The sequence below is a fragment of the Lynx canadensis genome, chromosome X, assembly GCF_007474595.2.
Source record: "Lynx canadensis isolate LIC74 chromosome X, mLynCan4.pri.v2, whole genome shotgun sequence".
Taxonomy (NCBI): Eukaryota; Metazoa; Chordata; class Mammalia; order Carnivora; family Felidae; genus Lynx; species Lynx canadensis.
Genome location: NC_044321.2, coordinates 106,511,338 through 106,526,845, shown reverse-complemented (window position 1 = coordinate 106,526,845; position 15,508 = coordinate 106,511,338). Strand labels below are relative to the sequence as shown.

General features: G+C 39.3%; 1 protein-coding gene across 2 annotated transcripts; it reads left to right on the top strand.

Annotated features, from left to right (window-relative positions):
* The first annotated feature begins 382 nt into the window (after window positions 1-382).
* RAP2C (RAP2C, member of RAS oncogene family) lies at window positions 383-14,464 on the top strand. Of its 2 annotated transcripts, XM_030305871.1 has the most exons (4): window positions 383-567; window positions 689-849; window positions 3,273-3,583; window positions 11,983-14,464. In XM_030305871.1, exons 2-3 carry the CDS (start codon window positions 775-777, stop codon window positions 3,549-3,551), a joined length of 354 nt encoding a protein of 117 aa, XP_030161731.1. In that variant the 5' UTR covers window positions 383-567; window positions 689-774; the 3' UTR covers window positions 3,552-3,583; window positions 11,983-14,464. The 2 variants fall into 2 exon arrangements, with proteins under 2 accessions (XP_030161731.1, XP_030161730.1); XM_030305870.1 differs by having other exon boundaries at window positions 383-849.
* The last annotated feature ends 1,044 nt before the right edge of the window (window positions 14,465-15,508 follow it).

Genomic DNA, 15,508 nt, shown 5'->3' with positions numbered 1-15,508 from the left:
GAGACGGCCGGGTCCGGGCGGGAGCTGGGGCGGGGGGGCGGCGGGTAACGCGCCCCCTCTCCCTCCACAGGCCGGACGACGCCCGCGGGAGCCGCGCGGCCCAGAGACCCGCCCGGGCGGCAGCGAGTGGAGCCGAGCCCACAGGCCCGGGCCGGCCCGGCGGCGCGAGCAGGAAGCGGGGTCCCTGGGCCCCTTTGTGTGAAGGGCGGGGGAGGGGTGCCGGGCCGCCCGTGGCCGCGGGGGCCTCCCCATCCGCGGCCCCCACCGCTTCCCTCGGGGGCGCGGCGCGTCTCCCCACCCCGCCCCTCCGGGCTCGCCCTCCTCCCCACGCCCCCTGCCTGGGCCGCAGTTCCTATAGGAAGGGCATCACCGTCCCATCCCCACCCACCCGACACTTGGCTCTTTCCCCTCCCCCCCTCCTTTAACTTCCTCTTCTTCCCCCGTCGGGCCCTCTGCCTCTCCGCACTCTCCTCCCCGGTTCGCAGATTTCCGCCCACCTTCCGCCTCCCCGAGCCGCCGCAGCTAGCGGGGTGTTCTTTTCCCTCCCTCTGGTAGGAGTTGCTGAAGGTGAGACTCATGAGGGAATACAAGGTAGTGGTGTTAGGGAGCGGAGGGGTTGGCAAATCTGCCCTCACCGTGCAGTTTGTCACCGGGACTTTCATTGAGAAATATGACCCCACCATTGAAGATTTCTACCGCAAAGAGATCGAAGTGGACTCTTCCCCCTCCGTGCTGGAAATTCTGGACACCGCGGGCACTGAGCAGTTTGCCTCCATGAGAGATCTCTACATCAAAAACGGCCAAGGTTTCATCCTGGTTTATAGCCTGGTTAATCAACAGTCTTTCCAGGTAACCAGACCGAGTCTTGTAATTTGTTACAAGGGGGTGTGGTGATCCCACATTTACTTCTGGTGTGCTTGAGCAGTGCGTTAATGACTATGTTTTGCTTTCTGAAAAGTTAGACATGGCGCATTTTTGAGGTTACTTCTGGCACGGAAAAGTATCGGGTTGTTTCTATAGAGAGTCTAAAGTAACAACCGTCAACAAATATTCTAAAGTTATTTCTGAGTCGCAGGAAAAGTGAGAAAGGAATAGGGTCGGGCTGTTTGTGTTTAGCCTGGGGTAGAACCTTCCAAAATTGCTGGTTCAATTCAACAAGTATTGATTAACGTACTTAACACAGCAACGTTTAAGAGACGGTCTCAGGTAAATAGGGCACTTTGGAAGGAAAATTATTTGGAGCCGGTATCTGTAACTCCTCTGTGGCTGCCTTCCCCACCTTTTCCTCTGTTCTCACCCAAGTTTCTCAACCAGATTCATAAATCTTAGTGGTGCAAGATGAAGAACCGAAGACCTGCCTTCTAGGCATTTTACTTTGCGGGTGTGAAGGAAAGTTACTAATTGAAAAGACTGGTACCTAGAATATAACCAACAAAAATCTGCAGTGACGCTCCTGCAGTTGATCGAGTTGTTTCTGATAACACGGACTATATTTATACAAAATATGTGGATCTGGGAACACTGAACAAGTGCAAATTTCTAACCCTGGCTGGGTGGCCAAGCTGGAGCTGGTCCAGTTTCTTCCGAATATCTGCCCTGTCCTTCACTGGGAGACCGACTGAAAGTTTAACATTATTTTAAGAGATGCAGTAAATGTTGCTATTTATTCCTTGAAAATAAATAACCTCATATTGACCCATTCTATTGACCTCCATTGATTTAGGAAATGGATATTTTTTTTCTGCATTTAAAGGTATGTGCTTAATGTTGCTTACTTAAGAGACGTTAAGTGCTCTAGCGAATACAATGTGCTAATTCCACTTTTCTTAGTATTTAAATTGCAGTACTATAGTGAAATTTTCCAGTAACCACATATAGCAACTTCAGGATATTTTTCCTCACAGATAATAAGTATTGTGACCAAACTAAAGTACTTTTTATGTAGGCTTGAATTCCAAAGCAGTAACAGTATCATAAAAGCATTTTTCCCCAGAAAGTACCAAAGGTGCTATTTGACAGGCATTTTCTTTCTAAAGCATCCTCTAGAGATTTGTTATTCTATTAGCTGACTCTCTTGAGGCTGGAAGCCTTTTGGAGGGTTTTTCATATGATTTCCATTATATCTACTTCTCTTATAGGCATAAATAGGGAGTGAAAAACTGTCATTATTTCAGCAGAGACTTAAACTCTTGCAAGCCTAAATGTCATACATTCGGTTTCTAATTTGAACTTGGGTTTCCATAAGGACACAGGGAAAAAAGCTCAACCTGGAAGACGGAATTGATAACATGAGCAAATGAAATTGTTGCAAACATGAAATAATTGTTTTCATAAATTTTCAGTTGTCTGTTTTTCCTTCGTCTTGCATGTGAATACTCAATTCACTGTATTCAAATTAAACGCGTTTAATATTTAAGTCAATCCTTTTAAGTTATGAAAAATTTTTAAAAAGTGTACAATTAGTATTAAATCTATGAAATTGCCGTAAATCAATAACCCCCCAAAAATTGATGCTACCTGAGAATTGCTGAGGCTCTTATCTTTCCTAGTTAATTGTAATTAGAGACAGTCGGAGGAAAATTCAAGCTGTAAAACCTAACATAGGCAAATAAAAGTGTGACTTTCTTCCCGCCCAGACTCCTCAGTACGTTTGTCTCTCCCAGGAGCTGCTGCTCACTGTTACATTCGTTTCTTGTGTATTTTAAGGTGTCTGATTTTACTGGAATAAAGGCCTACCAGTACATTTAAAAGGAAATGTTTAAGTGTATGAATCTGTATTGAATTGGTCTTCTAGGCACCAGTGTTTTTGTTCCCACCTGAAACACTTTCTCTCAAGCACTCTTGCTAAATGGCTAGGAATGCATAGATGCTGCAGTCCTGTGCTGGGATAACAGGTGTTTTCAGGAATGATGCCAAGCCGGGAGGATTAAGGAGCTAGCCAAACATCCTTCCGTACAAATGGATTCCTCATATTTGGGAACTTTTTAAATCTGCATAGACTGGGGGAAAGAAGGGATTCAACGAGTCCTAAAGTTAGTGTGCAGCCTACATTTTATATTCTAGACAGAAACCCAGCAGCTGAGGTCTGTGGAGATTATCTAGTTCCTACGTCAGTGGAGAAAATAACATTTTCTCGGTTTAGGTGTATGGTTTTATTTTGGATTAAACTTTCTGTACTTCCCGAGGAGTTATTATCTTGTGATATTGTAATAACTTCTGTTATGGCTATGCAAACTGCATGACTTTTTTTCTTTTTGTGATCATTTGAATAGGATATCAAGCCAATGAGAGATCAGATTGTCCGAGTGAAGAGGTATGAAAAAGTCCCACTAATCCTAGTAGGAAACAAAGTGGATCTGGAACCAGAAAGAGAGGTTATGTCTTCCGAAGGCAGAGCTCTGGCTCAAGAATGGGGCTGTCCTTTCATGGAAACATCGGCAAAAAGTAAATCAATGGTGGATGAACTTTTTGCTGAGATCGTCAGGCAAATGAACTATTCATCCCTGCCGGAGAAGCAAGATCAGTGTTGTACAACTTGCGTTGTCCAGTAAAAAAGAACCTCAATCATGGCCATACCGAGCAGGTTAGTTGTTGACGGAAGCTTGTGAGCCAGAGAGTGTATTGTTTTTGATCAAGTGTAACAAAAAGCTGGTTAATATTAATACACATTGTGCTACCTTCAATCTCTTTGCTTTTAAAATAACATTTCCCTTAGCACAAAATAGTCAACATTCAATGAAGAAAATAAAACAGATACAGATAAGCAAAATGAAGGTAAGAAATTGCATGTATTCCTATCACTAAGATTTATTTTTTGAAACTGAATGTTCTCTGCTTCATTGATAACATTCCTTTGGGGTGGAGTGAGTTAAAGGATGCTACACCTTTCCCCTGTTCTGGTGATTTTACATCCAATAATAATTTCAGAACGTGATTAGTTTTAGGTTTCCAACACTTTTCTGTCCCAGGCTAGAGAGCTGCTGTAATTGAAATCATCAATTTACTAATCACCCAAGTGCTTGATATAACAAGATGATTATTTAATCAAGTTCATCTGTACCTTGCACTCGAGGGACTTAAGTGACCTCTGATAATAACAAATTACAGTGCCACATGTATCTTGACTTCATTATGAACGTATGGCCCAAATGAGAGTCTGGTAAAATCATCTGCGATGTGTTAGAAGAGACGCACCCAAGCCCAGGCAACATTTTTATTTAGTTTAGTAAATGATGGAGTTGATTGGAACGATAACAAAACCTTCAAACATTTCATGGATAACTTCATAAAAGTTTTGTTAAATGAGTTTTTGAAAAAGCAAGGTTATGTAAAAGTTATTGAGCATTTTAAGTGGCATTATTGTATTCACATCACGATCTCTTAACCTAGATTATCATTGCGTAGATAGTCCCACTTAGACAGTAACACTTAGATAATAAGATAAAACAACCAATAGCCTGGATGACTGGGAAGCCACAGCAAATGCCAGACTGGTCTTACAGTCTCAGGAATGGAATTGATTGCTTGGAGCCAAGACTGACCTCAAGTCTAGGAGGCGGTGCTGCGAATGGCAGCAGGCATTGCACATTGCAGTGATGATTCCTAATCAAAGGTCTGGCTTATATATGCTCCCTGGAGAAAAGAGTAACGGTCCCTAATTTATCTTTTCAGACAAGATCCTCTGTCAGGTAGTGTCACCTTTGAAAATGAAGGATGACAGCAGTGCTTTATTCCAAATGCTTTCACACACCAGCCTTTTAGCATACCGGAATATGATGAGAACACATTTATTTTCTTCTACCCAGCCACCTCTGTTACAGCGTCGCCGTTCAGACTCCCTGCAGCACATGTTTGGTTGGTGGCATCACACTTGCGGTATAGTTTTTTGAAGCAGGAACAGACGTATGTAGGGGATTGAGTCCTGTGTTCGTGTTTCCGTAATCTTTCCTAAATTGTAAGCCGATTTCAAGTTTGAGCAAGTTTTGTGTGGTGACTGCGTCTTCACCATTACACTCTGTTTCTCCCTCTAACACTTTTTACCGGCCAAATGACACAAGTGTACACATTTTAGTGTTGTCACCTTTATAAAATATTAACCGGTTCCCACAAAATGTTCCCAGCTTTCTTTGCATCATTAATGTAGACAGCTACAGGAAGTAAACTTTGAATAAAATTCCGATTGGCAGGTGGATAATTTCCAGAGCGATTTTTAGATCTTTTTTACTCCCTGTTCTCTTTAGGTTTATTCCATTTTGCAGCTTGTGATCTAAATGGCTTTGAATCCATTTGGTTACCTACGGGAATGGTTAAATTGAATTGCTTTATATCTCAAGCCAACTGTGTTTAAGTTTTTTGTTAATGTACTAAAAACAAGAAAATACACCAAAAATTGCTCGTTTTTTATAATAATAGGCAAGTTGCCTGTGTGATTTTTTTGCTTGGTTTTCATTTTTGTAAGCAGAATACACAGTTGTAGGTGTGAACATTGAAAAAAAATCTCATCAGCTGAGTGTCTGAAAATATTAGAGGAAGTTCCCTGAGCAAGATCTTTTAGAACAAAGCACACTATGTGCATTTTCTTTCCTGAAATCAAGTAAAGTTGAATCGATGTGTATGGGCATCTGTAACCTGAGGCCTGTAAACTTTGTGGTTGTGCTCGCTCACTAATGTATCTAAAAAATAGGCGATGGATTCTGAGTCCTGCAGCTTGAGTTGTGGAGCTCTGACGTCTGTCAGTCCCAGATCTAGACGGAAGATCAAACTTTGACAAGTAAAGGTGACTTGAGAAATGTTTGTCCTTAATACTTAGAAGAGTACCTTTTGTCCAGGTGAGGAATGATAATATTCAAATAAGTCAGGAGGACTCCTGTGATTGTTGTAAGTTGGCTGCTCTTAATTGAAAGGGAAAATTGTAATGCTCTAAAAATTGCTTCTGAGAATTCCTCACATTTCTTTCTTTCTTTTATTTATTTTTTTGTTTGTTTATTTTTGAGACAGAGACAGAGCCTGAGCGGGGGAGGGGTAGAGAGGGAGGGAGACACAGAATCCGAAGCAGGTTCCAGGCTCCGAGCTGTCAGCGAAGAGCCCGACGCGGGGCTCAAACTCACAAGCCGCGAGATCATGACCTGAGCTGGTCGGACGCTCAACCGACTGAGCCACTCAGGCGCCCCTCCTCATGTTTATTTCTTAACCACCTTTCAATTTGGGTCACCTTCAGTTTGGGTCTCTTGCCCAACACCTGTTTATCTGCATGGCTCCCAGGATTGTTTCCTCACCTTTCACCCTCCTGCTGGCAGGAGTCTTAGAGTGCCTTTGGATACCCAGATTCTTTATGTGCTGCTTTCGTGGTGGGTTTCCTTACCCCAGGAGCCTGCCATCAAGGGCCTTGGGAGACTTCTTTACTGTGCAGGAGCAGTGTAATAGAAACCCAGGTCAGCGTTGAAGCCCTGTTTTGCCTTTAGTAACTACATCATAGCTCCTCTGTATATTGCTGTAAATAATTGACAATCGGCTCTTTTGCTCTACTGTTCTAGAGAATGATGGGTGTTTTGTTAATCATCCCATAATACTATAAAAGAAGCAAATCACAGCGCTGTGGGCATTCAGGGAAAGGAGAGACTGTGGTCAGTTAGAGGAGATTTCTCAGTATTCTGAGCTCTTTGTTATGGGAACTGCCCTATGCATTGTGGGATGCTTAGCAGCATCCCTGGCCTCTACCTACTAGATGCCAGTAGCATTCTCCCCGCCCCTTAGTTGTGACAAGCAAGGATATCTCCAAACCTTGCCTAATGTCTCCTAGGGGGCAAAGTCACCCCTGGCTAAGAACCACCGATTTAGAGGGATTGGGGCACAAGTAGCATTTGACTCAGGTCTTGGAGAATGGGTAGGATTGGAGGGGGTGGGGGTGGGGGTAGAGGTGACTTCCAAACAGAAGGAATGCCAAAAAGGGGCAAAATAATATGGTAAATTAGTAGTCTGTTGATTCCCTGAAAGGAACGTGGGAAATGCCATAAAGTTATCCTTTAAATGTGACAGTTTGGTAAATAACCTTTTGGCAAATAGAATTTTTTTAAAGATTATTTCTCAAGGATTTCTGTATCTCAGTCCAGTATTGATGAAAGGAAAAAAAAAAAAAAAGAGAGAGAAAGAAAACCAGAATAAAAAAGGTGTTCTTCAGTACAGATTGAAGGTCTCCTGCAAGATTTTATCCTATTTTTCTCTGGGTATTATGGAATGGGTTCTCCCGAAGAGAGTAAATGGTGCATAAGAGTACCAAACACCAGCAATCAAACTGAGAGAACAAAGATCATTATTTATGTCACCCTCAGTTCATTATATATGTCAGCCTGAAGAAAAAGCGAGATTCTTGATTCAAGACCAGCACATCATTTCACGTGGCAGCAGAATGCCCGGGATGTTAACAAAGGCTCCTGAAAGGCTGAACTATCTATGAATGTCATTTTAGTCTAGCTGGCCTTACCATTTCTGAACACAGTGGGATTGATTAGCATTTTCAGGGTTTTTAAAATAAATACGTGGAATCAGAATTGTTTCTAATCTTTTTCCCCCCCCCGGCTTTTAATTAGATATGATATGCCGAGGATTTAGCAAATGGCAAAGGGAAAATCATGAAAATTAAATTACATCGTGTACTTTCAAATGCTGGCATTTTCATATCCAAGTTAAATATTAATCGTATCAGTAAAACACTGGGGTGGAATTCTGTTGCAGAAGTTACAGTTTAGATACTTCCTTTTTTTTTTTTTCCCCTGCCCTATTTTGCATATCACCTTGAGTAAGGAAAACAGCTTATTTGAAATGCTCATTTGTCATCCAGCTCACATGGTGAGCCAAAATAGAGCCCAGGCCTGGATGGAGCGGGGAGCATGCTTTGGGGGGTAGTGTGTGCCCTAAGGAACTGCAGTCAGTGGACCTGGGGTAAAAGCATCCTTTCTGCCTCTGCTAATTTTCCCAGACCACCCCCCACCCCCTGTCCCTGCCAAAAGGTTCATGGTCTGGGACTGTTCAGTGTGAAATAGATGCCTAGTTAGACCTGCTCTGGGTGTGGAGGTGTCTGGTGATTAGAATGACTCTTTGTATATCTGTTCCCTCTTTAATTGCTTCCTTTTAACCTCAAGATTAGGCTTTTATTGCAGAATGAAATGCATATGAGCCATTCAGTTTTACTCCATTACCTCTCTGGCTTAGAATGAACCATCAGTAGAATTAACAAAAATTGCATCATAGAGTTGGAGAATTGCCACCAAGGAAGTATTCTAGCCATACTACAGGAAAGATTCTCCTCGTGGGATTACTTCTGGGTGGAATTCTAAAATCCAGAAGATAATATCACCAAGAAAAACTTAAGTCCTGTCAGCTGTCGGAAAAACTTACCCTACCAAAAACATGCTCACAAATTCTTTTGGTTAGGCACAGTTGTAAGAGCATCAGGTTCAGAAAAAGCTGTTTAGAGTCGAGGGGAGTAGTACCTTACCTGGTTTAATTCGAAGCTGGCAGTAGGAATCAGATCGTTAGGCTCACACTCTGCTTATTAGCAGTGGACAGGTCCTACTACTTGAGATCTCAGAATTGAATTCTTTAATTTAAACTTAAGGAGACTTCAGGTCTAGGACAGAAGAAAAATATTTTATCCCTTCCTTTCTACTCTCGGTTTCCCATAAACTTTTAGAGTGCATATTCTCCTAAAAGCATGGTTCCACTTTCATTCAAAGATGCGATGCCATAGTTCCAGCCTGTGCTCTTTATGTTTAATGGATGACAGGTGAACACTTCTAGTGACCTAGTCCCCCTCTCTACCCGCCAACAAGTTTCATGAGTATTATGCAAATTAGAGAAAGAAACAAGATATTTAACAAAAACATAACATCTATCAACAGAATTCTAACCTAGTGTTTTGCTAACATAACTGATATTTAACTTGGATATAGAAATGCCAAGTAAAAAATGTGATGGGAAATTCATTTCTTAAAAAAATTCCTTCAGTTAAATCCCCAGAATATCACATGTCTAAAACTGGAAAAAAATTAAAATTGATTATGGTTGCACATTGATAGTTGCTAAAAAGAATGCTAGGAAATACCATTGTATTTAGAAATGGTAAATCTAGCCAAGCTAAAAAGACATTCTATGACTGCTATGCGTTTCAGGAGTCTTTGTTAATATCCCAGGCATTCTGCTGCCACGTGAAATGATGTGCTGGTCTGGAATCAAGAATCTCCCCTTTCTTCAGGCTGACAGAAATAACAATCTTTGTTCTTCAAGTTCTGTGTTTGGTACTCTCGGGTACCAATTTGCCCTGCTTGGTAGACCCTGTTTCATAATTTCTTGAGCAAAAGGTTTGGACTGTTGTTTCAGACTGTGTGTGTGTGTGCGCGCGCGTGCGTGCGCTCTTCCTTAACAAAATCTAATTTAGAAAGAAAGTGAAAAAGTGAAACCAGTTAAGCAAGAGTTTGAGCAGAAGCTTCCAGAGTTGAGATTTGTTGGGTGTCTTGCTGGAAACTCGAGAGTTGAGGACAAGGATCACTTGTGTTCTGTCTCACAAGCAGCAAGTTCTACTTCTGCAACTTGTCTGGATGTGATATCCTGGGAGTTCAAAAGTATGAGTTTGACCAGCTGCCTTTAAAGCTTCTGGAATGTTTTTTAAATGAATGAGAGTTGTTAGTACACTGAAAATTTTCCTGTCACAGTGTGGAGCAATAACATTTATATTTCGCATTCTGCGAAATTCTAATCTGAGGGAGACTGTCCTTTCTGCTTAATGCAAGCTTTTGCTTCGGGATTTATTACTGCAAAGAATCAAAGTTTATTACTCTTCTGAAAAATAGCTGGTATTAATACTTTGTTTAATGGTGTGCCTCATATTAATATTGTTGAGTCTCACCTGAGATTTATCTAGGTCTCTTGATTTCACTGGAGTATTGTCATCCTGCAGAATGTGGATGGATCAAATGTTAATCAAGCTTTTAGAGGGTGGGAAATGATGTATGTATCACCTTTTATTTAATGTCGATTACAGTTAATAAGCCAGTTTGTATTCTTAGTGTTTATTTTGGCTAGAAACAAATAATTACTACGTCCTCAATTTGATTTCAGAGAATGCCTGAGCTATTAAAACACCATATATTACAAGTTTTCACTATTTAAGAGACGTAATCATATTTGAAAATCTCAAACTCTTTATAATTTATTTTGAAAAATGTAGATTAAAAATTACAACAAATGGTATTAATGGAGATCAATTGAGAAAAGTCTAGTCTGAATTACTGAAAAGTCTTCCCATTGAAATGCGTATATATATTGAAATGCTCTTGTGTTCATAATAGGTATAAAAATTCAAACAAGGCTACAAAATATAGAGGTCTTTAGTCTGGATATCAAAGACATAATTCTGGTCTTCTAGAATTTATAACATAGTCGAGAAATGAGGAGAGGTACCTGACATTTGCATACTTTGTAAGGTGCTGTCACATATCACCTTATGTGACACTTATCACAGTCCTTGAGGAAAGAATTTTTATGGTTATTTTGATGAGGAGGAAACTGGACTCGCTCAAGGTTCAGTAACCAGTGTCCTAATTAACAATTTACTTTGATGCAAAAAAGGTTTGATTTTAATTGGAAAAAAATGTATTATAATAATTTCAAAGGAGGCAAATGTTTCTATTTTTCCTCACGTGTTTAGGTGGCAGAATTTCAATAAGGAGCAGAGAGACATTCTTTAAAAGTCATTTTTATGATATAGCTGCTAATAAAGAGTTCTCTCAGGCTCTTTGGACACTACTAGAAGTGTAGGTGTCATATGAAATTAAAATTACGCAGGTATAAATATTGGTAGAGCCTTTAGATGATCTTAAATTGGTTTCACTTGGCATTCTTTCATAGTCCCTATTCTGCTCTTTGTTTCTGGCTTTATTTAACAACTTTTACTTTTTACATTAAAAGACAAATGTAATTCTACTCCCTTTGAAGCCATTTGATGATCCAACACAGTTAAAGGACTTGGTGTCTGAGTGATAGATTTTCTTTTCCCTCGCTATTAATTAGAAGGGCAGAAGTAGATCAACTGTAAGAGTAGAGACAGAGAAACCCCGATCATAGAAATGCCTGTGGCTGGGGTGGGGGGGGGGGGGAGGGATGTCCGAAAAAAGGGCAGCCGGAATGGCAGCCGCTGAACTACTGCTGTCACCTAGCATCTAACCCAAGTCAGGGCACTTAGGAGGTGCTCAATAGCTAGACCGTGATGGAATGGCATTTTCTTATTTTAAAATTTCTAAAAAACCCTAAACTTTGAAAAGTTGTGCATACTGTCAAGTTTGCTCATAATTAATATGCATTTAATTCTAGTGCCATTTCCCATGACAAATATGAAGAAATCAGATTCCAAGTAGAAGTACTATCTGCCACTTTTATACTGTAAAATCTTTTAAACCAGTAAGAACATTGTTGATATTGTATAAAGTATAATAACGTATTTAAAAATAAGCCAGAGTTACATACACACAATAGACTATATCCAGTGCATCATTAGTGTCTGTTGCTAATTTTCAGTGACTTTTTTTTTAAATTTTTTTTTAACGTTTATTTATTTTTGAGACAGAGAGAGACAGAGCATGAACGGGGGAGGGTCAGAGAGAGGGAGACACAGAATCTGAAATAGGCTCCAGGCTCCGAGCTGTCAGCACAGAGCCCGACGCGGGGCTCGAACTCACGGACCGCGAGATCATGACCTGAGCCGAAGTCGGCCTCTCATCCGACGGAGCCACCCAGGCGCCCCTCAGTGGCCTTTTTTGACCACATAAAATCACTTTTTAATTGAAACTCATGGGGAACACAGTGAAATTCCACCTTCAGATACTTATTCTGGTACCAGTTCCATGTGTATACAGACCTGTTGTCAGTGTTCTCATTTTAAACTGTGATCTATATTTCTATCTTTTTACAACGTTTTAATCTTAATTGCAGATAAAACTCAGAGGAAATTTGCACAGATGCTGCTTTGGAGAACTTTACAACCTGGGTTGCAGAACTGAGCCTTGGTAAACCTGTCTCTATTACAGCATGTTGCCATACATCTAATTAAGTGCATAAGGTCTTTGGCCTTCAAGATCCATCGACCTTCAACAGGAATGCTTAGCACGTTTACCATATGTTTAAAATCTGTTCTTTATCAATCAGTCCTTTTGTAGCTTTCTAAGTTCTTATTGATGGCTAATATGCAAGAATTAATTTTTAATATTTTAATTGATTTCTTTAATCAGTTTCTCAACTTGTATTTATTAAATACTCAAACTCAGTATTACCTACTCAATGCCTTTTAAAAGAAAGTTATAATGGAGAAAAAAATTGAGCCTTAAACAAATGGTTACTTCTGTATATTACCTCGCACCAGTGCTTCATTCTATTTGTAAAATCTTTCTCCTTTAAATGGTTGGTTAATACTTTGAGACTTGGTTTACGTGTGGCAGTGTTGTAAAAAGAAACTAAAGATCACGTTTTACCTATATGGATGGAGTATCCCTTTTCTTCAAGTGCAGTTTGTGATGTGTTTTTGTAATTAACATGTTCTGAAAGTTACAATTGATATTTGAAATTGACTGTAGAGCATCTAGCTGAAGAGTTAAGCATTTGATTCCATTAGGTTTTCACATGTGTTAATCTCATTTACAGCATCGAATTGCAGCAGTAACATTTTCCTTTCTGTGAAGTTCTAAATTTAGTTATGACCTACTTAGCAATGCCTTTGAAAAGGGATATTGTATCCATGGTAAATTAATTGTATACCTAAACAGAGATCGCTCAGCTTTGCCTGTCAGGCTTGTAATTGACATCTAGTAGACTTCTGCACATGTAAAATTGAATTCAAATAAAATCATATACGCTTTCTAGTTCTTAATATTTGTCTTTCTGAATAATAGTTTAAAGCAATATTTGTTAAAGTTTTCTTGCACTATCACAGTTGCTTTTTAGTTCTTTCTCAAGAAGCATGTTCGTAGTAGAGACAAAAATCTGTGTAACAGGAGAGGATAGCGCCAAGTCTCTGGGCTTTTTGTTTGTTTTTTGGATTTTTTTTTTTTTTCCAAATGTGCTTCTAATAGCCATTGCCTTCCATGTTGTTTACCTAATCAGCACATTTTGTCTGAATACTTGAACATTTTAACAGTAACACAGGTATAGAAACAGAAAGGAAACTTTCTTAAGAGTAATCTTTTGGTTCAGTTTTAACATCTTGACCACAAGCGCTTTTTCTAGCAATGACTTTAAAATTTTGTAAGTTTGACAGTATTTTCTTGTTGGGTTTTTATTTGGTTGTAGTTGTGTGCTTTTAATTTGCAGAAGTTAGTAACTGCAGCTCACCTACTGCACCAAAGTTCTCGAGTTTAGGAGCCCAGCTTTAGTCATTTGAACATGCTTCTAAATAAAAACAAAACAAAAAACCAAAACTATACTTTTGATCTATAATACTAGCTCAATAACTTTGTCAAGGAAAGCTCTAATATATGCAGTGATGGTTTATGGAAGGGTGTGGCAATTTTAAATTTATATTGTGTGTGATGTTCCAATAAAGTGATATCTACATTCATGTGATTTATTGGTCAGCATGACCATTAATTATTGCGTAGAAATTGATTAAACTTTGATTTCCTTTTTTAAAATCGTGTTGCATTTGATTCCTAATCAAATTCCCTCAAAGCGAACTTTTGATCTTAGATTTTGAATTTTATGGTGAGATTGTAAGGGTGGAAGCAACTGAAACATTGTTCCTTATTTATAAACTGCTTGAAATGAATACCTATTTTAAGTTTGCACTTTAATACCAAACTTAAAACCAAACACTCAGTTCAGAGTAGGTTAAGTGATCATGGTTCATCGTTATTAGCTGTGTGAAATTCTGAAGGAATCAAATAATTCATGATGATTTAAAATTTTCTGCAGATGGATTTTTTTTTATATCCAGTATTTCTTTCCTATGGATAGTTCCCCCCACAGCATTGACCTCAGCAACAAATTTATCTTGAATTCACTTAGGATCACAGGAATCAGGGGAAAGTGATTTAAAGGCGGTTTCTTCAGCACATTTTAAGAAAAGGGACCAAAAGTTATTTTAGCTTCCTCAATAGATTGCATGTCAAGTTGCTTATTAGGATAATAAATTAATATTAAATGCAATATATGTCTCGTCTTTACTATGGCATCCGTTTAGGAGTTGTTCAAATCACTGCAGTAGGGCTCTGCAAATAAAATCATGTAACCTATTATGGATCTAACGTACTGTAACTTTATCAATGAAAGGTAAAAATCTCAAGTAACAAGTACAAGCATTGAACAATGACCTATAAAGATTTGTAAAAGTAAAATTTTTCCAATAGATTTCATTCTTGTCATTTTGTAAGATGACCCTGCAGTCCACCTGTTTGTAACTTTTTTAATAAAATAGACATCTGTATTACTGAGGTTGGTTTCTTGAATTTTTTGGTGCGTTACTAATTCTAGATTTGCTGACTTGTAAATCTCTTTCGCATAACTGAAAGCCATTACTTTTTATCAAAATGATTATGTGTATTGTATACATTTAAAAAGTTAAACGTTCACTTGTGTCCTTAGTCACCATTCTGGCACATGTGGGAAAACCAACACATATCCTAAAATGTAACATTTAATCAATTGAATAACTTACAAATAAAGTAGAAATAATGTGTAAAAAGTAATATACATATCTTGTCCCATTTGGAGAAAGTGTCCCAACTATAAATCTGTTGGCTGGGAATTATCCACGTGTAGATTTCAGACTGTATGAAGCAATACAATTAAATTTTGAACTACCAAATGAATTAAGAACATTCAACACAATCAAGTTATCACTTTGGGGGCGCCTGGGTGGCTCAGTTGGTTAAGCAGCCAACTCTTGGTTTCAGCTCAGGTCATGATCTCGTGGTCATGGGATCAAGCCCCACATGGGGGTCCATGCTAAACGTGGAGCCTGCTTGGGATTCTCCCTCTCTCTCCGCCCCTCCCCTGCTTGTGTGTGCTCTCTCTCTCTCTCTCTCTTTCAAATAAACTTTTTTTAAAGTTATCACTTTGTTTTATCCAGCGAAAGGTTTTGCCAGTCACTTTAATTCACTGACCAACTCCATATTTTTAAATTGTTGAACTAAGATTTTTAACGTAAATGTTTTTTTAGCCCGTAATCTTTTCCTTGAAATTGGATAGTTCTTTCTGTCCAAACATATAGGGACTGGATTTTTTTTTTAATGTGTAAAAATGGGCAGGTTTATATACCCTTGTCATAATACATAGAAAGTATCTTACCGTTCATTACCATGGATTATTGGTCTGGAGTCGGGCTCCAAACACCTCATATGCTGTACTAGATGCTGTCCTTGAAGTCCCAAAAACCCTTTTCTACAACGAAGGTGCTCATGATTTCCAGGCCCTCCCCTTTTTCTTCCACTGATGTAGTATCCCTTCATCCAGAAAGGTCAACATTTTT